The sequence below is a fragment of the Cannabis sativa genome, chromosome X, assembly GCF_029168945.1.
Source record: "Cannabis sativa cultivar Pink pepper isolate KNU-18-1 chromosome X, ASM2916894v1, whole genome shotgun sequence".
NCBI lineage: Eukaryota > Viridiplantae > Streptophyta > Magnoliopsida > Rosales > Cannabaceae > Cannabis > Cannabis sativa.
The window spans coordinates 4,847,608-4,871,998 of record NC_083610.1 but is presented as its reverse complement, the minus strand read 5'-3'; the positions used below and the strand labels follow the sequence as shown (position 1 = coordinate 4,871,998).

Below are 24,391 nucleotides of genomic sequence, written 5' to 3'. Positions count from 1 at the left end.
ATCCAGCTAACCTTGTTGCAGGAGTATATGGTTTTAGCTTGTTTGTAAGTTTTTAAAACCTATTATTGCTTGATTGCAAATAGTCATGGTTAACTTGTTGACAGATCCAATGATCTGATTTTAACTCATGGCTCCCTTGGTCAAGTTAATAATTTGTAACAGGTAAATTTTACAATCTTCTTTCATAGTGTATGACCTAGCAACATGATAGGACCCATCCAAGTGTGTGCCTGTGTGAGCCTATATGTTTATTTTATTATATAGATGCATATAGGTTGTTGCTAAATAAAATGTTACACCATGATAGATTTTATTTAGGTCCATTTAGGTTTTGGACCTATTCAATTAATAACAGTTATTTATTTTAAGGTTAAATTCCTCTCTTTTGGGCCTTGTGTAAGAGTTGGGAGCCATAGAAGTGGGTACGACATACTGAACCCAGCACCCCCTCACATGAACTACCCCAATTGTGAAGGCACATTTGCCTAATTTGAATAACTGTACTAGGTTAATTATATTAGTTTGACCTAATAAAATTGAATTAGCAACATAATTTACTTTTAAAATATATGAAAATTTATTTTCATTTTAATATTTTAAAGTTAATTTTAAGAAAAACACTTTTAGTTTTAGATATTATTTCTAGATAAACTATTTGTATTTTTCTTGTATTTAATTAAATAAAGAATTTTAACTAACTAGATTCTTTCTGGAGCTTATTTAATTAAATATTCCTATTTAAGTTATAAATTAGTTGTATCAACTGATTTTTCTTATCTAACTTAAATTTGAATATTTTATTTAAATTTAAAATTAAGTTGATGAATCCTAGGCATTAGTTATTAAAGATTCTTAAGATATTTTTTTTAAGTTAGTTTTTAAACTTAAAATGGAATATTTTCAAATTAAGTGGTTATAACTTAATTTTTGATATTTAATTAAATTTAAATTTGAAAATATTTAAGTTTTAGATTCTCTCTATACAACTTAAATTAGAAATTTTTCAAATTTTTTGTTGAAAAGATACTTAGTCAAATAAGATATTTTCTAGATAGTTATTTCTAGACTACTTATTATTTCTAATATTTAAATAGGAAAATATTATACATTGTGAAATTAATTATTTAAATAATTAATTTTGGTACAATTTTGTTTAAGTATATTTTTCCTAGTATTAAACTAGAAATTAATAATTAAGTCTTCTCTACACTTAATTATTTATTTCTTGAATTTAATACATTTAATTAAATTGAAAAATTTAAATATCTAAGTTGATTCTTATCATGATACTTAAATATTTATTTTTCATGACACTTAATTAAATAGAAAATTATTTTTTAGTTGGAATTTATTTTTTCAACTTTAATTTAAATAATTTTCAAAATATTTTTTTTATTTTATTAATCAATTTCGAAAATTGCATTTTAATTATGCAATATTTTTGAATTTTCTTGAAAAATAGATTGAGTTGTAAATTAATTATTTATTTTAATTAATTCTTGGACCAACTTAAATCAATGATTTTTTCATTTATTGATTAATTTAAAATAAATGAATTAAAATATATTATTAGAAATTGAATTAACTAGTCAAAGAAAAACTAGATTGGTGATATTTTTCGCTTGAAGTATTTTTCTAAGCATTTATTATTTTTGAAAATTTGTATAGTTTTTATACTTTATTTTTCGAATACAATAAATATATTCTTATGGAATTTTTTAAGTTGCTAATTAATTTAAATTAATACAACTTAAAATTAATTTCCTTAATATTTATATTTAAAATTACTACTAAGATAGAAATAATTCATTTTATTTCAATCACCATCTAAGTATAATTTTATAAATATTATATTAAATTCTTATTTTTGAATTTTTAATTCTAAATTTGATATTTAATGAATATATTTATTAGAATAATAAAGAAAATACATTTTAAAGAATTAGCTTTATTATTATTAAGATATTCGATCTCCATTGTTGGTTTTACATCCCGTTTGTTTTAGTGAGTAATCCTCCCTAATGGAGGAACGTTCATTAGCAATTTCGCACCGTTTATTCTCGAAAGATAAGTAGTTTGTAAGTGTTTTATATGGTATGGATCACCCTAATAGTGGCGACCATATTTGACTTGCAAATTGCGAAACAATGGTAGTAGCTCATAAGATAGAATAGCCTTGACTCTCGCCTAAACGGGACAACGCTGGATTCCAATCTTGATCGAATAAAAGGTTGCTAGAATGTTTAACATTTTAGATGAGCTGACAACTCTATTCAATGGATGGTAACTTTGACCCTCGCCTAAACGGGACACTGATATCAGTTTGTTGAAAACCTTGGAAATTATTTAGGATTGAATTTTTTTTAAGTATTTTCTCTTATCATTCCTACTTGCTATGTGCTTATAATTTCTGAATTGATTTTGTGTTAAACCATTATTAATTTCTATTTGTTGATTTCTATTATTTTGTAGTATCCTGTATAAACATGATGAATTCCATGTTATCACTGTTGACTGAAAATAAGCTGAATGGATCTAACTTTCCTAAATGGAATGAGAACATTAATATTGCTCTCATAGGAGAAAGTGCCTTGTTTGTTTTAACTGAGCCGTCACCTGAAGTGCCTGGGGATAATGCATCCAAAGCTGTGAAAGAAAAGTATGAGCGTTGGCAGAAAGCAAATGACAAAGCTCTATACTTTATGCTTTCCAGCATGGTTGACACCCTCAAAACTCGGTTTTCTAAAACCGAAAAGGCTGCTGAAGTTATGACGAAGTTAAATGAGCTATTCGATAAGGCATCACTTTAGTCTCGCTTTGACGCGACTAAGAAGTACATCAATGCACGGATGGAACCCCATCAAAACGTGCGTAACCATGTTCTCCTCATGGCAAGTTATTTCCAAGAAGCCCAGGATCATGGTGCTGAAATGGATAGCGCTACTCAAGTAAGCCTTATCTTGAATAGCCTGACTCTAGCATTTCTACCATACACATCAAATTATGTCATGAATAAGAAGGAAATAGACTTTCATGAGTTAGTCAATGACCTTCAAACTTATGAAAATTTGATTGGAGGACCCAAGAAGAAAGGGAGTAAACCTCACAATCCTGGGAATGGTAATGGGACGATAAAACCTGAAGCAAATGTTGCCTCTGCTTCAAAACCCAAATCGAAGAAGAAGTGGAAGAACACCAAGAAGCGTGCAAAAGCCATGAAAAACAAAAAGGCTGCTGCTTCTGGTGATGCTACACTCAAAGGAAAGTGTTTCTACTGCAATGAGAAAGGTCATTGGAAACCCCAGTGTCCTAAACTTCTTGCAAAGAAACAAGGTATTTCTATTTATAAACTTTAAGAGTTTTAGTGAATTATTATCCACTTGGATTTATGATTCTGGACTAACTTTCTTTATTTGTTTTCTTCTTCTTATAGGCCAAGCTACTTGAACTCAGATGAGTTGGATCATAAAGCTGGACCAAGGGTGAAATCGTCCAGATGAAGATGAAGCTCTTCAATCTATTTTTGAATTAATTGTTTTAGTTTAAAGACCATTTGGATTTCGAATTTTAGTTAGGGATATTTATCCCTGGTTTTCTCACATTGTTGCAATATTTTTATTATTAATAAAGTTTATTTTATTTTTCAAATTCAAAACCAATTGCAATTTATGAGATTGAGCTTCATTTATTTTATCTTCATCAAAATTACCACATTATATTTATATGTTTGTATGTGTAAGTATTTTTATTATTGATGCAAATTCTATAATATTTACAACTCTTCATAGAGTTATATTAAATAAACACTAGAAATTAATTCTATGTTTATTAATAATTGTTAATTCTAATACAATTATTAAGAATTTGTTTAATAAAAGGAACTTTTGATCTGATAGGAGTGGAGAAAAGTTAAGAAAACTATGCAGTTCAACGATCTTTTATATCTAATGAACTCTGGATAGTATTCAACTCCACATAAACTCTATCACACTTAGAGAATCATGATCTTTACAACCTTTAGGGGTGGATCATAATCTCTATATACTTAGGGGTGGAGTTTATCCACAATACCCTATATGTATATACTTAGGGGTAGAGTCTATTCCACAATTTCCTATGTAACACACATTTTCTTTAAACATGGAAGTAATATAATGACTTAGCTATTATCAATATAAATTCTTGATCTTGATTGTATGTTCCATTTCGTTTTACTATTGTAAGTAAAAGTTTGATACCTATAAAAAGTTCTTTGATAAAGTTTCACACTACCTTAATTGAGTGGGAGAATTTTAAAATTCTTCACCCATCTTCATTAGGTTGATACTTGTGATAGGTACTTAAGAACACTACTGAAAAGCAAATCTAACCATACACATGGATAGGTATAACTTATCAGAATTATGAGAATAAGATAAAGAACTCTAGTTCAGTCTATTCGAATGACTTGAACCAAGAATTCTTAATCCTCATAAAATTTTATGGTATCTTAATTTTGATTACTTAATCTCTGGCATGTATTTTTCACTTCAAATACTAGTATGCTATGTTGTTGACTTAGTCTTAACTTAAAGTATTTGACTAATACAAAAAGTCACAACTAGATAACTCTCTAAACAATAAAGAGGTTCAATGTAACACCCTAACTAACTTAGGCGTATTACGTGATTTTCAAACATACTGTGCAGCTCGTTGCTAATCAACGAGGTTTATGGAAAAACGTGATTAATTAAAATTTTGCTTTTTAATTAAACTTATAAAACCATATTACAAAAGACTCGGGATCCCGATTATAAAATTATTTACAAAAAGTTTTAACTGTTTAACTGTTACATAAAATAAAGGTCGTCTAACGACCAGTTACAAAAATCAGCCTTGCTGTCCCGAGGATCGTACGCTCCAGGCCTAACCGCCCCGACATGCACAATCTCATATGCTCGCTCACGGTCCATCAGCTGTAGCCTTGCCTTTACCTACACATAAACGTAAACTGTGAGTCGACAGACTCAGTAAGAAAAGCATAATAATACTCATACATAATTCTAACTGCCGTGTCCAACACGATACTGAGTCCCGCTACTGCCATGTCCAACATGGTACTGAGCCACTACTGCCATGTCCAACATGGTACTGAGTTTTGAACGTTCATAGGGACAGTACTATTGACAAGTATCCTCCTGATCGGTCAAACCGGTCATACTCCGGCTGCCGGTCATACTCCAGCCTGTACCGACGGGATAGGTCAATAGTACGGAACCACCAACCAAATGTCAGCCTGATCGGTCGAACCGGTCATACTCCGGCTGCTGGTCATACTCCAGCCTGTACCGACGTGACAGGGTTGGATGGTTCGAAGCCTAAATACATAACTAATGTAATCTAGCAGGCTTCCTACATGCACGCTAAACATGTAATCTACATATGCATAATGTTATACTAATCTTACCTGGATTCCGAATTCAGGTGTGCCGGTCAACCTGACTGGAACTGTAGCTGAGTGGCGGATTACTGGCTCCTAAACCATAAAAATCACAACGCTATAAGTGACACGCTAAATCACTTCCCGGGGACTTAAACTAGGAACTAAAAGTTTCCCTATCGATAAAAAGCATGGCAATACCCCTAAAAACATAAAAACGAGGAAAAACACGGGTTCTGAAAATTCCCCAACCGGCAGATCGGTTGTCCAACCGGAATTCCGGTTCTGGGAATTACTGGACCCTCATCCGGAATTCCGGTTGTACAACCGAAATTCCGGTTCCTCGCAGGAATTTTTCAAAAATTCATAACTCGATCAATTCTAACCCAAATCATACAAGATCTTCCAGACCTGCTTTATATGCCCCAAATAACCATTCAAAGGCAACAAAAACACCCAGAACTCACAGAATCACAAAACACCATTAAAGACCAAGCTTTGAGTTCCAAAACTCAAACTTGGTTAGAATCCACTAACATGCAATCAAACTAGATCAAACCTACATAATTATGCATAACTAAGCCTCTGAAAATGAAAACAATCAACTACAGCAAGTAATTTACAGATTCAACATATATTTTCAAAATTCATGCTCTTGAACTAAAAACTTTAAAACTTGATTCCAAGTAACCATCATGCATACACTAACTTTAAACTACTTAAAATAGCAAGATTAAACCTTAGAAAATAACAACAATTCACAGCAGCAAGTATCACAACAATTCACATGCAACCATCACTTTTTACACATTTTTTTCAAGAAATTAAAGAAGGAGAGACAAGAACCAACCTAGCTTGCAATGGACCTTAAGAGGAGGTGAATTAACAAGTAAAAATCAATGGAGAAATCAGCTCCTTGCTGCCCAAAGCTTCAGCCGAAATAGAGAGAGAAATGGAGAGTTTCTTTTCAAAATTTTCTATTTTCAACACTTAGTATTTTTTTTTTTTGATGTAAAATGAAAAATAATTAAATGACACCTAGCATATAACACTTTCAGCCAAATAACATTAAAATAAACATTATTTTCCAATTCATGAAATCACAAAAGACAAAATACTAATGGGGCAAAAAGACCATTTTGCCCCTCCACCATAAAATCACATAAAAAATCACTAAAGGGGTATTTTTGGGAAATTCTAAATTCCCGGCCATTCCCGACATTCCCAATGTCTAAAACCCGTCCCCAAACTACTAACATACTAAGTTGTGATTTCTACTGAGCCAAACGCCGAGTTCCAAAATACTGGGCACCGGAAATGCAACATATGAAAACTACTGAATAACATAACCATGCATTTCTGAATTCCATAAATAACAGTAATAAATTATTTAAATAGCTATAAATAATTTCATAATTAATCATAATTCACTGATAATTTCCAAAGTAACTAAGCGGGCTTTACAACTATCCCCCCCCTTAAAAGGATTTCGTCCCCGAAATCTAACCTGAATAACTCTGGATATTGAGCTCTCATATCTGACTCTAGCTCCCAGGTGGCTTCCTCCACCTTGCTGTTTCTCCAGAGAACCTTGACCAATGCTATGGTCTTATTTCGAAGGACTTTATCCTTTCTATCCAGGATCTGCACTGGCTGTTCCTCATAGGTCATGTCTGGCTGAAGCTGAAGACTCTCATAACTGAGTATATGAGAGGGGTCTGAAACGTATTTTCTCAACATCGAGACATGGAATACGTTGTGAACTGCTGATAAGGCTGGAGGCAATGCTAACCGATATGCCACTTGACCTATCTTCTCGAGAACTCGAAAGGTCCTGTAAATCTAGGGCATAACTTGCCTCTTTTCCCGAAACGTTTAATCCCCTTCATCGGAGATACCCGTAAAAACACATGTTCCCCTACTTGGAACTCAACATCTCTGCGTTTCGGATCTGCGTAACTCTTCTGTCTGCTCTGTGAGGCAAGCATTCTAGCTTTTATCTTCTCTATCGCCTCATTGGTCCACTGTACTGATTCAGGACCTAGGTATTTCCTCTCCCCTGTCTCATCCCAGTGGATAGGGGATCTACACTTCCTACCGTACAACAGTTCATAGGGAGCCATCTCTATCGTACTCTGATAACTGTTGTTGTAAGAAAATTCTATCAACGATAGATACTTATTCCATGAGCCTTCAAAGTCCATAACACAGGCTCTCAACATGTCCTCCAATATCTGAATTGTCCTTTCGGACTGACCATCTGTCTGAGGATGGAATGCTGTACTGAATTTCAGCTTTGTACCCATTGCCCGTTGCAAACTTTGCCAAAATTTGGAGGTGAACTTCGGATCCCTGTCCGAAACTATAGACTTCGGTACCCCGTGAAGTCTCACTATCTCTCTGACATATAACTCTGCCAACTGATCTACTGTAAATGTTGTTCTAACCGGCAGAAAATGAGCAGATTTCGTAAATCGATCCACCACTACCCAGATGGAATCAAATAAACCCGTGGTCCTAGGTAACCCGACCACAAAATCCATCGCAATATCTTCCCATTTCCATTCTGGTAGGGTTAGAGGCTGTAACAACCCTGCTGGTCTCTGATGTTCAGCCTTAATCTGCTGACAAGTGAGGCATCTCGATACGAATTCTACCAAATTCTTCTTCATACCGCTCCACCAGAAGTACGGTTTCAAATCTTGGTACATCTTAGTGGTGCCGGGATGCAGAGAATACGGGGTAGAATGAGCCTCCTCAAAGATCTCATTTCTAAGTTCCACACTGTTCGGAACACAAACCCTGGCTTTATACAAAAGCATCCCACTGTCTGACACTGAAAAGTCCTTGGCTTGACCAGCCAATACCTCATCTCGGATTTTCACTAACTCCGGATCTGCCATCTGAGCGACTTTTATTCTTTCTAACAGATCAGATTGCAGCGTTAAGTTGTGTAGCTGACCTACCACAAACTCAATGCTGGATCTAATCATATCCTCTGCTAGCTGAGGTGAGATCTGAACCATACTAGCTACTTGCCCGGGACTCTTTCTGCTCAGGGCATCTGCCACTACATTGGCTTTTCCGGGATGATAGAGGATATCACAATCGTAATCCTTCACTAATTCCAACCAACGCCTTTGTCTCATGTTCAAATCTTTCTGAGTAAAGAAATACTTGAGACTCTTATGGTCGGTATAGATCTCACATTTCTCCCCGTAAAGGTAATGCCGCCAAATCTTCAGTGCAAAAACCACTGCGGCCAATTCTAGATCATGAGTCGGGTATCGCTGTTCATAATCCTTTAACTAACGGGAGGCATAAGCGATGACCCGATCGGCTTGCATCAATACACACCCCAAACCCTGTTTGGATGCGTCACAGTATACTACGAATTTCTCCTTGTTCGAAGGCAAAGCTAGCACTGGAGCAGTAATCAACCTTTGTTTCAGCTCCTGAAAACTAGCTTCACATTTATCTGACCAGATAAATCGCTGATTCTTCTTTGTAAGCTCGGTTAGGGGCATTGAAATTTTGGAGAACCCTTCGACGAACCTACGGTAGTACCCAGCTAAACCCAAGAAGCTTCTGATCTCTGTCACTGTCTTCGGTCTCGGCCAATCCCTGACGGATTCAATCTTCCCGGGATCCACCTTGATCCCATCTTTGCTCACAATGTGCCCTAGGAAGGACACCTGAGATAGCCAGAACTCACATTTCTTGAACTTGGCATATAGCTTATGTTCACGAAGTCGTTGCAGTACCATCTGAAGATGTAACTCATGCTCCTCTTCTGATTGAGAGTACACGAGGATGTCGTCGATAAACACAATCACACAGATATCGAGGAAATCCTTGAATACTCTATTCATCAAGTCCATGAATGCTGCAGGAGCATTGGTTAGTCCGAATGACATAACCAGAAATTCGTAATGTCCATACCTAGTGCGGAAAGCCGTCTTTGGAATGTCCTCCTCTCGGATTTTCAACTGATGATAACCCGAACGGAGATCAATCTTAGAAAAGACCGTCTTCCCCTGAAGCTGATCGAACAAGTCATCGATCCTAGGTAACGGATATTTATTCTTCACCGTCAGCTTGTTCAACTCCCTGTAGTCGATGCACATCCTCATAGATCCATCCTTCTTCTTGACGAACAAAACCGGGGCTCCCCAGGGTGACACACTGGGCCGAATGAACCCTATGTCAAGCAACCCTTGGAGCTGAATCTTTAATTCCTTAAGTTCAGCTGGAGCCATCCTATACGGGGCTTTGGAAACCGGTTCCACCCCTGGTGCCAAGTCAATCACGAAATCAATCTCCCGCTGAGGTGGTAACCCTGGAAGTTCTTCGGGAAAAACATCCAAAAATTCCCGAACCACCCTGATGTCTTCTGGCCGAATGGTGTCTGGCCGAGTGGTGTCCACCACCACGGCCAGAAACCCTAAGCAACCGCCGTGTAACAATTCTCTCGCTGACATAGCCGAGATCACCGGGATCCGAGATCCCTGAACTGAACCAACAAATACAAACGGTTCTTCACTTTCCGGTTGGAAGACCACCATCTTCCTTTTACAGTCAATGCTCGCCGAATATTTAGATAGGAAATCCATTCCTAAAATAATATCGAATTCGACTAAACTCATCTCTATCAGATCAGCGCTTAACTCTCTACCATCTATCATGATTGGCATAGACCTAATCCACCTATTGGAGATAACCAATTCTCCGCCAGGTAACAGGGTTCCAAACCCTGATTCATATCTATCATAGGGTCTACCCAATTGACTAAAGACTCTGGCCGCCACATAAGAATGTGTAGCCCCAGAATCAAACGACCGAATATAGCGAGTTGTTAATAAAAGGCCGACCTGTGACAGGCGATGGGGTGGCATCCGCATCGGCTGCGTGATAGCGAACACCACAGGCTGGAGTGGGTATCGCTGGAGCTCTCGGTGCCTCTGGTCGGAGCTGGAGACAGTCCCTCTTGAAGTGTTCGGGCATGCCACAATGAAAGCATCCCTGACCTTTGCACTCACCCCGATGGTGCCTCTTGCAGCTAGGGCACTCGGGATAGGAGAATCGGGTCTCAGTACCACCAGGACGACTCCCTCTGTTCTGGTTCCCCCGGAACCTCTTGTTCTGACTCGAGCCACCGGAAGCAGCGGGTGCTCTCTTCCTCTGGTCAATGACCGAACCACTACTCCCCCTGCTAAAGCCTGATGCAGGAGGGGTAGGAGCTCCGCCACTCACCGGAGTACTGGCTGATTCTGACATGCACCCAACTGCGCCCTCAGCTCGCAGTGCCTTCTCCACCATCTGAGCATAGGTGGTGCTGTCGTCGGTGGTGATCATCAAGTCATGCCTAATCCTGGCATTCAACCCGTCCAGATACTTCTCCTTCTTGCTGAAGTCGGTCGGCACAATTCCCGAGGCTAACCTCGCCAACCGATCAAACTGAGTAGTATACTCAGTGACGCTCATGTTCTCACGCTGGGTCAGGTGAGCGAACTCTTTCCTCTTGGCGCTTTTGACCGCCTCATTGTAATACTTTGCGTTGAAGAGTTCCTGAAACCTTTCCCAGGTCATGGTGGTGACGTCATGGATCTGAGACACCATGTCCCACCAGACCAACGCGTCCTCCTGGAACTGAAACGTGGCGCACACCACTCTGTCGTTACCGGTGACACCCATGAAATTCAGAATCTTGGTGGTCACCGTCAGCCATTGCTCGGCTTTCATTACGTCTTGACCTCCCAAGAAAACCAGAGGTGCTTGCTTCCGGAACCGTTCGTACCATGGTTCCAATCTATGGGTCGCCACCACTATCTCGGCCTGGGCAGCAGGGGCAGGTGCCACTGGAACTACGGGCACAGGAACTGCAGGAGCACCCTGCTGTCTCAACCTACGAATCTCGAGGTCTTTTCTTCGATCCGGCTTGCATTTCCGCAAACCGTAACTCCCGCGGGGCTCCCCGATCGGGCGGGAGCACAGGCGACTGTGGCGGGTTTTTGTCACCCCGGCCACGAGCCCTGCCTCGGGGACCTCTACCTCGGCCCCTAGCAGGTGGGGGAAACTGAGCTCCCTGTCCTTGATTCGACCGTACGGAGTTGCCCTGACTCCTGGTAGTCCGCCTGGCGTCCATCTGATTAGAACCGCCTGCGAAACCAAGAGTTGGCATATCAGGTCGTATTCAAGGAGAGCTTACTAATGCCGCTTAATTTGGAAATTAAAAACGAAACATGCGCCTATTCTACTATCAGGCTACTAACATGCTTCCTAACAGGCTTTTCTTTTTCATAACTGAATAAAATAAACTACTAAAGTAATAAAGGCTTACTGAACCGTGAAACGAGCTAACTGCTGATGATGATTGTACATGTCGTGACGATCTTCGGAAGACAACCTGGCGGCTCTGATACCAAATTGTAACACCCTAACTAACTTAGGCGTATTACGTGATTTTCAAACATACTGTGCAGCTCGTTGCTAATCAACGAGGTTTATGGAAAAACGTGATTAATTAAAATTTTGCTTTTTAATTAAACTTATAAAACCATATTACAAAAGACTCGGGATCCCGATTATAAAATTATTTACAAAAAGTTTTAACTGTTTAACTATTACATAAAATAAAGGTCGTCTAACGACCAGTTACAAAAATCAGCCCTGCTGTCCCGAGGATCGTACGCTCCAGGCCTAACCGCCCCGACATGTACAATCTCATATGCTCGCTCACGGTCCATCAGCTGTAGCCTTGCCTTTACCTACACATAAACGTAAGCGCGAGTCGACGGACTCGGTAAGAAAAGCATAATAATACTCATACATAATTCTAACTGCCGTGTCCAACACGATACTGAGTCCCGCTACTGCCATGTCCAACATGGTACTGAGCCACTACTGCCATGTCCAACATGGTACTGAGTTTTGAACGTTCATAGGGACGGTACTATTGACAAGTATCCTCCTGATCGGTCAAACCGGTCATACTCCGACTGCTGGTCATACTCCAGCCTGTACCGACGGGATAGGTCAATAGTACGGAACCACCAACCAAATGTCAGCCTGATCGGTTGAACCGGTCATACTCACATTCTTGGTCATACTCCGGCCTGTCACCGACGTGACAGGGTTGGATGGTTCGAAGCCTAAATACATAACTAATGTAATCTAGCAGTCTTCATACATGCACGCTAAACATGTAATCTACATATGCATACCGTTATACTAATCTTACTGGATTCCGAATTCGGGTGTCTTGGGTCAACTCGACCGGAACTGTAGCCGAGTGGCAGACATCGGATCCTAAACGATAAAAATCACAACGCTATAAGTGACACGCTAAATCACTTCCCGGGGACTTAAACTAGGAACTAAAAGTTTCCCTATCGATAAAAAGCATGGCAATACCTCTAAAAACATAAAAACGAGGAAAAACACGGGTTCTGAAAATTCCCCAATGGCAGGTTGTCCAACCGGAATTCCGGTTAAAGGAATTCTTTGGACCCTCATCCGGAATTCCGGTTGCACAACCGGAATTCCGGTTCCTCGCAGGAATTTTTCAAAAATTCATAACTCGATCAATTCTAACCCAAATCATACAAGATCTTCCAGACCTGCTCTATATGCCCCAAATAACCATTCAAAGGCAACAAAAACACCCAGAACTCACAGAATCACAAAACACCATTAAAGACCAAGCTTTGAGTTCCAAAACTCAAACTTGGTTAGAATCCACTAACATGCAATCAAACTAGATCAAACCTACATAATTATGCATAACTAAGCCTCTGAAAATGAAAACAATCAACTACAGCAAGTAATTTACAGATTCAACATATATTTTCAAAATTCATGCTCTTGAACTAAAAACTCCAAAACTTGATTCCAAGTAACCATCATGCATACACTAACTTTAAACTACTTAAAATAGCAAGATTAAACCTTAGAAAATAACAACAATTCACAGCAGCAAGTATCACAACAATTCACATGCAACCATCACTTTTTACACATTTTTTTCAAGAAATTAAAGAAGGAGAGACAAGAACCAACCTAGCTTGCAATGGACCTTAAGAGGAGGTGAATTAACAAGTAAAAATCAATGGAGAAATCAGCTCCTTGCTGCCCAAAGCTTCAGCCGAAATAGAGAGAGAAATGGAGAGTTTCTTTTCAAAATTTTCTATTTTCAACACTTAGTATTTTTTTTTTTGATGTAAAATGAAAAATAATTAAATGACACCTAGCATATAACACTTTCAGCCAAATAACATTAAAATAAACATTATTTTCCAATTCATGAAATCACAAAAGACAAAATACTAATGGGGCAAAAAGACCATTTTGCCCCTCCACTATAAAATCACATAAAAAATCACTAAAGGGGTATTTTTGGGAAATTCTAAATTCCCGGCCATTCCCGACATTCCCAATGTCTAAAACCCGTCCCCAAACTACTAACATACTAAGTTGTGATTTCTACTGAGCCAAACGCCGAGTTCCAAAATACCGGGCACCGGAAATGCAACATATGAAAACTACTGAATAACATAACCATGCATTTCTGAATTCCATAAATAACAGTAATAAATTATTTAAATAGCTATAAATAATTTCATAATTAATCATAATTCACTGATAATTTCCAAAGTAACTAAGCGGGCTTTACATTAAAAGTATTATTTAACCAGACATCTGCTATTGAGTGGGAGCTATCTGAGATGTAATCAAATAGGGAACATTAGAAGATATTCAAGAAAGATTTATGAAAGTGATCTATATGTTAGATATTAAGGAACTGTGTATCAGTTGTCCTTGTATCTCACCAACTCATTCGAAATTCTTGAGATGGTGCTTACTTTAGGGGTGGAGGAGTTATTCTTATAATAATTCAAGCTCTACCAGAGAAGATTTATAACTTTGTAAATTTGAAATTACCAGAAAGTTATATTGCTGAAGAAAAGTCTACGCTGTATTATCTCAATTTCATATTTTAAAATATGAGAGATATGTCTTCTGTTTATTCAGATGTACTTTAAAACAGTAAAGATTTCAGTATCCCTTGATGAGTAAAGCATATAGTAAAGGATGTTTCATAAGTGTATTTATGAACTAGTTTCCAGAAGTTTTGGTGGATTCAAATATACTACACTTGATCTGAAGATCAAGACATCAGATTGACCTATTTGCATACTTTGTTTTATATTAGTGCAAGTGGGAGTTTGTTGGATTTTATGCCCTAAATAAAACTCTTTACAATCTGATTAGTAATCAATATAAGAAATTTGAAGTGATTAATGTTTGCATGAATTTTACATGCTAATGGTTTAATATGTTTATTACATTCACACACACGGAATCAGTTAAATCCAGATCATATGTTTATTCACAATTACAGTATCGTCAACACAGTGGAATGTGATTGTGATCATATGAATCAAAACACTAAGTTCCTGTTTCATCAGTGTTTTGGATTAACACTAATGTGATAATCATCGATGATGTGTACTTACACTTGGAGTAAGTGTTATGCTCTTTCCAGGACATTAGTAAAGTATACTAGTTTCGAATGTATGGAGTATACATTGGACTGAACCGATATTGCAACTAAGTTAAGATATTACAAACTTACCGTTATATATATCTTTACAAGTCAATATCAGTAGTTGATCTTAAGATTAAAAGAATCTAAATCCTGATATGCTTAGGCTCAACTCAGAAGTGCTAGTCATGTTCTTTGATTTATTAGTTAAGCCTACTTTTGGGTCAGGGTGATACGTATATTTTGGGAACATGATAGTATGATTGAGTGGGAGTGCTGAACATAAATATGGAATCTATAGCTTCTACTGGTGTATAGAAGTCAAGTGATGATTCCCTTCGAGCTTAGAAAATAGAAGTAAATGGATGAGCTCTTGTTTAACTGACTAATTAATAAATCACTAAACACCATTTACAGGTAGCTAAGTGTTTTAAGGGGCAAAATACATTGAGGGGTGAGAACGGTAAAATTATCCCATCTCGATGTAGATCATCTATATAGAGGATCTTTAAATCACAATAAGATTATAACAATGGTTAAATGAGATAGCATATCTATATCGTGGAACATATAATATGCTCTATATAAGTCTGAGAATGCAATTCTAAGTTCTAAGAGTGGATTCAACGAAGAATTAATAAGTAGGAATTTACTTGGTAAATTTGGTTCACTTATTGAAAGCTCAGCATATAGATCCATGGTCCCCATTCTAGTTGAGAACATTCTGCTTGTAAGACTCATTAATTGATTCGTGATTGATCAATTATAATTCTAAAGTTAGACTATGTCTAATTTGTGAATTTTCACTAAGCAGGGGTGAAATTGTAAAGAAAAGAGATTCTAGGTTTATTTATTTATTAATGGACTTTATATGTCTAGTTAATAATTAAATTAAATGAAAATATTATTTAATAATCTATTTTAGTTATTAAATAATTATTTTTGGCATTTAAATGGTTAGAATTGGAAAATTGGCGTTTTTGAGAAAATAGAAATAAAATTTGTTAAAACTGCAAAATCAAGTGGAACCCATTATCTACACCTTGGCCGGCCACCTATTGTGGAATTTCAAATTGATTTTTTTATTATTTTAATGCCAAATAATTCCTAACCTAAACCTAGTAGTTGCCTATAAATAGAAAGTGATGGCTCAGTCAAATCACAAGTTTTCAAACACATTCATTAGTTTTCTGTTAGAAATTTCTCTCTTTAGAAAAACTGAGCCTTCCCTATTCTCTTCTATTGGCCGAAATCCCTCTCTCTCTTTTCTCTTCATATATTTCGAACCCTAGTGAAAGAGTAAGTGCCCACACACAGCAAGCAGTAACTCAATCATAGATTGGAAGACTGTGAAGGATCAAACTCAAAGAGAAGGACGTTCGGGCTCAGATCTTGATAATACTCTGCGTCTGAAAGGATACAAGGGTTAGAGATCTGAGTGGAAGGGGACATTAATTCCGCTGCATCAATGTAAGGTTTTCTTAACTTTATATGTGTTTATTTTATCGTTTTAGAAAGTTCATATTTAGGGTGTTAAACAACATACTTGTGAGTAGATCTAAGATCCTGGTAAAATAAGTTCCAACAATTGTGTGTTATTATTTGTGTTATTTATTTTGTTACGGAGCTGGTTCTTTCATATTTATGCTTTAGTATTTTTTCAAATTGATCCTCACCTTTTAAAAAAAAATTATAATCGGTTTTATGAGGTATTATGTGTTACGATGTAGAACTGGTTTTGTTTTTAATTTATGTTTTAGTGTTTTAGGAACTGATTTCCCTTTTTTTTACTTGTAATCGGTTTAAATTATTGTGTGTTACTTGTTTGTATTCATTATGTTATATAACAGATTCTATTTTAGTTATAATCGGTTCTGAGTTATTTCGTGTTATTGATTTTTATTCATTATAACACTGTTACAGAACTGGTTCTATTTTAATTATAACTCGTTTAAATTATTTTGTGTTATTTATTTTTATTCATTATGTTATTACAGAACCGGTTTGAGTTATTTTGTGTTATTTATTTTTATTCATTATGCTATAGAACCGGTTCTATTTTTATTATATCCGAGACATTTGATCCCCACTTTTTTTTTAAAAAAAAGATTATAACCGGCTTTATGAGGTATTATGTGATATGAAGTATTTTATTATGAAACTAGTTTTGTCTTTAATTTATATTTCAGTGTTTTAGGAACTGATTTCTTCTTTGTTTTTAATTGTAATCGGTTTGAGTTATTGCGTGTTACTTGTTTGTATTCATTATGTTATATAACCGGTTCTATTTTAATTATAACTAGTTTGAGTTCTTTCATGTTATTTTTATTCATTATAACACTGTTATAGAACCGGTTCTATTTTAATTATAATTGGTTTGAGTTATTTTATGTTATTTATATTTATTTATTATGTTACAGAACCGGTTATATTTTAATTATAACCGGTTGGAGTTATTAGTTTTTATTCATATAACCGGTTATATTTTTAATTATATATGAGACATTTACTTTGGTGACTTTTCCAGCGATGTTGACTTTTCTGTTGACTTTTCCGGCAACCGTGATTTTTCCGGCGACTTTTCCTGTGCCGGTGACTTTTCCGGCAAAATTTATTGTTGTTTTACAAATATGAAATTTCTATTTTTTTTTACAAAAATATGGCATAAAAAAACCATATAAATGTAAAGAAACAAAAAAACCCATAACCACTTAGCTTTATTTATTTATGTCATAAAAAAAGTAAACTCTTAAAATTTTCCCATATTTTAGGTAATTTTTACAAAAAAAAAAAAAAAAAACAACGAAAAGGACCCAACTTTTTTAAATTAGATTAAGTTAACAGAGACCGATACAAGCTTGCACTCTGTTAAATGCCAAAATATTACATATTTTACAGTGTAAAAATACAAAACAAAATTAATTCTTTATAATATTTTTATGAAATTAATGTAATATATTTTTATATTGAAAATATTTTAATTAAGATTAATTTTATTTTTGTTTATAAATAATAATTAGTATTTATGGCATAATAGCAAAAAGAGAAATAAAAAGTTAAAAAAATACATTGTTTTTAATTAAAGAAATACAAATTAATTAAATTTTAAATAAATATTTTCATTAAAATTATTGTGATATATTTTATGTTGAAAATATTTTGTTTGGATTTAATTTTGTTTGTGTTTGAAGAAGAAAATAGCAAGTGGAAAAGAAATAAAAAGATGATGAAAATGTGGCCCAAAACACACTTTTATGGCATTTATAAGAGATAAAATAAGCCCGAAAAGAGAGTCCAAATCCGGCCCAAAAGAGTGCAATAGCAGACAAGTCTTCCACGTGTCACTCTACCACTGGCGCGCCAGTCCGTTCGTCAGCCCGGGCCCCACACGCAGCTGACTCCCATCAGCTTGTTCCACACGCCCCACACGCAGCTGACTCCCATCAGCTTGTTCCCATGTGAGTATTCTCCTTCCAGTACGTGAACCAAGATGCCATCAAAATCAAGAGAAATGCATTTTTGTCTCTTTTTCTTCTACACATGCCAAGTATTACACAAAAGTCAAATTTGCTATTTTTTCAGCCAACACAAGCTTGCCACATGGCACCGCCTTGCCCAAGTCAGCCAATCAAAATGTGACATGTGGCACTCCGAAATTAACTGTGTATTTACAAAATTACCCACATGCAATTTGTAATAAGTTTAATTACACATTAGTCTTTTTACCCTTCTATAAATAGAAGCTTAGGTTTTTAGAATTTAGTTATAGTTTCAGACAGAAAAATCTAGAAAAAACGCTCTGTTAGTTTACCGCTTTTTTTAGTTAATTTTCTTATGGGTTTCTAAGTTCCCTTATTATTAAGGTGGACGATGAAACCTAGTGTATTTTATTAAGTATTTATTTTTATTTTGGTTCTTAGTATAATATATGCTTATAATTTTCGCTTCTTAAAATAATTTTCTTTCATCTTTAATATCACGTATTTTTGATAGAAATTATTAATGTTTGGTTCTACATATTATTAAAAATAATATTCTTTGACTTTTTTTGTATTTACATTAAATTATTTCACATTTAATGTTTAGAAGTTATAATTTTAAAGCGAAAGAAAATCTATTTTTTATTAGAAAATAATTAATTTACTTACTGATTAAATTATGAGAATCAATATAAACATAAATATTTTTATATACACTTAAGTAGATTCTAAACCCTTAATAATATTCCCAAATATAACTGAAAATATTTGTTACTGTCATTTTACTGTTATTTTTACCGTTTAAATATTTTATTTTATTTTATTACCAAAAATCTCACCATTTTCGGAACTAGGTTAGAATTGTAATAACTTAGATTAAATTAGTATTTTCTTCGATCTCACGCAATTCCCATAGGTTCGACCTCGTTCTTCACAATCTCCATACTACAATAAAGATTCGTGCGCTTGCGAGTTGATAAATGTGAAACGTATCATTTCGGTATACAACACACTCCCACCCAATTCTCCGCCTCGTTTCCATCCCTACTCCCTAGTTGGAATTAGATTAGGTTACTTAATTTTCTTTGCAATGTAACTTTAAAAATATTTGCAAAGAACATCTATATACCTAAGTCTTTTAAGACAATTGTCAAAAAGAAATATGCATTGATTAAAAGGTAATTAATGACTTGTTTATTTTTGTCAATTGAGATAGTTAGCAAAGCAAGAAAGAAGTCTTTTTTGTATAATCCCATATGAAACTTTGTCAAGGGACTAGAGATTTAGCATTTTAAATGTGAAGAGAATTACAAAGACATATAAATGCTACAAAGAATTAAGAAGACTAAGTAAGCCTCCCATTAATGACCTAACCTATAAGGACTTGTTGGCCTTAGCCATATTCAAAGTTGAAAAATCTAAGCAAAATCAGTGCCATCCATTTATGATGATGATGATGATGGTCCTGATGATACAAATTTGGTAGAAAGGTTCTTCTTTTTTGCCTAATTTTGGTGATAATCTTCAAATTTTAATATCTACTATATCATACCTACCTAGTTATCTACTACTAACCAATTTGGAAGCTCTTGAAAACCAAACTAAATGTAGCCAAAGAAATCTACAATCACAAGCAGTGAAGATTTGACATGAATGAACAATCTCAGCACCTTCTAATTATATTCGAGACATTTCTTCCGATCTCTTCTTTCGTTTGCTCTGATACAGGACCATCTCCAAGATACATACTAAAGAAAGCCTCTGAAGAAAGAAGGAAAAAAAAAATGAGCTTAAGATTGTTTACTTTTCACCATTGTATCAGGTTTTTATGATCTGTTCCGAGGAAAAGTGCATATTTCGGGAAAAATTAAAATGACAAGAAAAAGCAGATACAGTTCACTTACTACACAAATCCTTGCTCTGCACTGCTCCAACCTTATCACCTCCAACTGCATGTATAATAGTGTAAAAATTAATAATACCGAAAATGGGAAACGAAGCATAATGCTCATCTTTGTCTCAATTCTTGACACTTGAGAGGAAAAACTTGATGATGGTTACTTACTTTCAGTAATCAATTGACCATCAGCTGTTCGTCGAAAATGAATTGTTGTCCCCTGCAATAATAACCATATGTTGATGTAACAGCCGATAAAATAGAATCTTTCGAAATCCCAACAATGCTATAAAAAAACAAATGGAGAACTAATAAGGTTTCTCTTTACCGCGGGCAAAGGAATGTCTTGTGTGAAGCATGAGCCAAATGCTCTTAAGCAATGATAATCGGTGTTTGGGTTAGCCTGATAAAAGTTGGCAAGAAATAACCAGAGTTAGATACTATGCAAAGAACTGAAGCTAAGGGAACCAAAATGAAGATAACTAACCTTAACTAATCGTGCTCGAAGAGATTTCTCAAAGGCACTGCACCAAAACAATGAAAGATACTTTAGCTTGTTAACTTATTTTATCAAGTAACACCTTTATTGATCAGTCGATCGAACATATGAACTAACAATGGCCTCTTGAATTTCAAGGAATACTTGAGATAAGAATATGTTAAATCACCACTACTCTGCATTTTTCGGCCATAATACAGAACACAATGATTATCATTATGAATGGAGAGTTAATTTTTATTCTAACAAAAACTTACTCTTTCACAGAATTGATTTTCATTCCATTGCAACTAACCACAAGCCTAACAGTCATACCAATATCCTCCCTGAAAGGTTCAAAAAAGAACTTGCATGAGAAAAACAAAATTAGAGACTAAAATTCATTCTATTTCAAATACGGCATAATTAAGAGAAACAAAACGCAAAATCCATCAATGCCAACAAACTCCTCTTTCGTCGAACAGAGGATTAGAATTAATCATAAGAGACTAAACAGCAAAAGGGAAACCAGTGTTTAACATCAATATCAAGTACCTAAGAAGATCGTCATAAAATTCTTGGCACCTATTTAGTTCATCAGCCGAAAATGAAGCATATTTTTGACCCAACTTCTCACAAACAGATGACAGTTGAATATCTAAAAGAAAAGATAAAACTTAAAGGGTCAGGATTCGGGAAGCTATTTGGATAGAATATTTTCACCAACCAGAGAAGGAAACTTACAAAATCCGTAGGCATAGATCTTCAAAGACTTCACTTTAATTATTGTCATAGTTCTGGATCCAGTTCCAACAAGGACCTGACATAAATGTAGAAGAGAGTTAGACGAAAATTGCACATACGTTAGCTTATCAGGGTGAGAAAATGTGATAAAGACTCTTATAAAAAGGAGAAAAAAAAAGGGTGCCAAAGGCATTAATTTCGGGTCAGAAGAAAAATTTATGTTCAAAATGCTTACCTCTGAACATAAATTGGAATTACTTTCTCCAGATAAAATGTTGTGCAAAATCATAGGAAACTCAATGCCAGTTCTGGGCTCAATTACATGTCTTCTCCAATTCAAATCGGAAAAAGAAAGACCTGCACGTCCTTGATGGTCCACATCACACGGCCTTTGAACCATGACATCAGAATTCTCCAATGGAGCAGTTAACACCTTTGAAGATCTGGAGACAAGCAACATAAACAAGTTTCCCATAGTAAGGATATATTACTACTAGATAAAAATTTAATGTGAAGCTAACAATCTAGCAAAAGATTTAATGACTTACATGTTGTCCAATGGTGGAACAAGCGCAGCAGCGAGTGAAAGTACAGAAAACGATTGTAACCTTTCAGCTTCTCTGAACACAAGCTTTGAGACAAAACTCGATATCTTGCCAAATATTACAGGCATCCTAGAGTCACCTTGTGATCTAAAACTAAAGCAGAACTTTTTAAAGTTTTGTTTACTAGAATTAATGTGTTTAACTTGAGAAAAAGATGTACAGCTTCTGGTTTTGGAACTATGTGGGTTGCCCGAAATTTCCCTTATGTTAACACTTGATCCACTAGACAGTACAAAAAGTATAGCACCGGCGAGCTTGGCAATGTGGTTAAAACCTTCAATAGCTAAACTTCCGGGTATGGATGATAAATGACTATGTTGGTAAAATGGGTTGTCCATAAATGAAGTAATCTGAGAAAACATGTGCCCTCCAAAACTATTCATTGCAAGAGGCTCAACTGGAAAAATATACGGCGACCCTCCATCGAGATCCATAAACCAAAGCCAGTTATTCCTCATGATTACTCGCCCAAAGGAGTGAGTAACCAAGGAATGACCTCAATGTAGAGGGTGTTATTAAGAACAAAGAAAAATACAATGCACCTGTCATTTTACAAAAGGCAAGAAATAGATTAATCTAGCTTGATCATCAGGTATTATTCCAATTTATCAAAATCTTAAACATCATATTAAACACATCCAACTTAGCAGATCAATAAATGGATGGACTCCCAAAGCTTTCCATTTCAAAATGTTAAGCACTACCACGATGTGTCATATCGCTACTAGTACAATTCAATATCGGGTCCTACTTAGTTTACCTAACTATTTATAGGGCTTCACCAAGTAACAATGCTTATCAAACAATACCCAAATCGATTCTTCATTGATGAGTATTAAAAGCAACATAAGAAAACTATCGCAATAATAGCATTACAAGAAAATTGTTATGAAAAGATTTTCTGAGATCAGAGATGAAATACACCTACCTTGAAACTAGAAAAATTGATTAATTGAATACCTGTAATCGAAAAACCACAAACACTCTGTAATCAAAAATCAAATAAACACGCTAATATTTCTAATTTTAATCCAAACATGCAAAGAAACAGAAATTGTTTGATTAAATCAAAAGGAAGAGAGAGAAACAATGGCCGATTGATTGAAAAGTTATTCTTTTTCGAATTGTTCTCTTTTCCAAAATATTCCCAAGAACCAAACAGAAAAACAAAAACAAAAAAGGCGCCAAAAATAATCAATAAAAGAAAATCAGAAGCAAAACCTGAAACCAGAATCGGAAAACTTGAACAGCGCGATCAAGTTTCAAGCTTTAAGCTTCTTGCATTTGAAAGATTAGGGCTTTAATCTTCGTCTCCAATTAGAGAGAGATAGAGAAAGGAATATACTTTTTGGTATGAAAAAGGAACAAGCAACACTTTGGTTCCAAACAAAGAAATAAAAGAAGCTTTTTTTTTGGACAAAAATGGAAATGGAATCAAAATAATTATTTTTAAAATAAATAAATAATTAATTAAATGTTTACAAATAAGTTATTTCAAGTTTTTTTTTTTTTTTTTTTTTGTAACCGATAAAGGTTAAAATAACAAGGGTAACAAAAGTTACACAAAAGGTGGGGAGCTTTCTTTCTTCCAAGAAAGTTCATTGTCTATCCTAAAGGCATGCTTAGCCAATCTATGAGCCTCAACAATAAAGTTGCTGCGCATGAGAGAGAGATGCCTCAGGAAAACTAGACAATAAAACTTTAATATCAGAAAAGATAACCCCCAGTTCATGCAAATACAATGTCAGACCCTCCAAAGTTGAGACCAGAGAAAGTGAATCAGAAAAAACCCTCTCCACGGGAAGTCCCACATCTTGAGCCTAACGCAAATCTACTAGTAACGCAACTGCTTCTGCCTGGAAAACTGAAAAGGACCTGCAACCGAAATAGTTTAAAAACAATAAGTACTTTTAATTTTTTAAAACCGAAAATACTATATTAGCACAATAATAATGCTGTCAACTAATCACTTTTTAAATAACCTGTTCTATTAACATGTCTATAATAATTTTTTTAAAAGGAAACCGATACAGGTTAAAATAACAAAGGTAACAAAGTTACGCAACCAGAGGAGGATTTTCTTCCATCTAAACCAGTCATTATCTATCCTAAGAACTAGACAATAAAATCTTAATATTAGAAAAACTTCAAAATTGAGAGTTGTCACTTCCGCCCCACTAATAGAATACCTACAAAATAAAGAGAGAGAAATTAATACATAATAA

The 24,391-nt window shown here is 35.3% G+C and overlaps 1 protein-coding gene across 3 annotated transcripts; it reads right to left on the bottom strand.

The window, feature by feature from the left end:
* Nucleotides 1–19,609: 19,609 nt before the first annotated feature.
* LOC115706083 (fatty-acid-binding protein 2) lies at nucleotides 19,610–23,621 on the bottom strand. 3 transcript variants are annotated; one of them, XM_030633603.2, is made up of 12 exons: nucleotides 23,388–23,602; nucleotides 23,095–23,126; nucleotides 22,110–22,708; nucleotides 21,797–22,004; nucleotides 21,562–21,637; nucleotides 21,373–21,475; nucleotides 21,096–21,164; nucleotides 20,827–20,863; nucleotides 20,668–20,742; nucleotides 20,508–20,559; nucleotides 20,347–20,391; nucleotides 19,610–20,203 (listed from the first exon to the last, which is right to left on the bottom strand). In XM_030633603.2, exons 3-12 carry the CDS (start codon nucleotides 22,622–22,624, stop codon nucleotides 20,106–20,108), a joined length of 1,278 nt encoding a protein of 425 aa, XP_030489463.2. In that variant the 5' UTR covers nucleotides 22,625–22,708; nucleotides 23,095–23,126; nucleotides 23,388–23,602; the 3' UTR covers nucleotides 19,610–20,105. The 3 variants fall into 3 exon arrangements, with proteins under 3 accessions (XP_030489463.2, XP_060961209.1, XP_030489473.2); XM_061105226.1 differs by having other exon boundaries at nucleotides 23,095–23,151; nucleotides 23,388–23,542; XM_030633613.2 differs by lacking the exon at nucleotides 23,095–23,126 and having other exon boundaries at nucleotides 23,388–23,621.
* Between the last annotated feature and the right edge of the window lie 770 nt (nucleotides 23,622–24,391).

Coding starts and splice junctions, on each gene's coding strand:
- LOC115706083 (XM_030633613.2), bottom strand. CDS start 22,624: ATGAGGAATAACTGGCTTTGGTTTATGGATCTCGATGGAGGGTCGCCG. Junction 20,743..20,826: donor TTCGAGCACGATTAGTTAAG/GTTAGTTATCTT, acceptor AACTTTTATCAG/GCTAACCCAAACACCGATTA. Junction 20,560..20,667: donor AAGACATTCCTTTGCCCGCG/GTAAAGAGAAAC, acceptor TTATTATTGCAG/GGGACAACAATTCATTTTCG.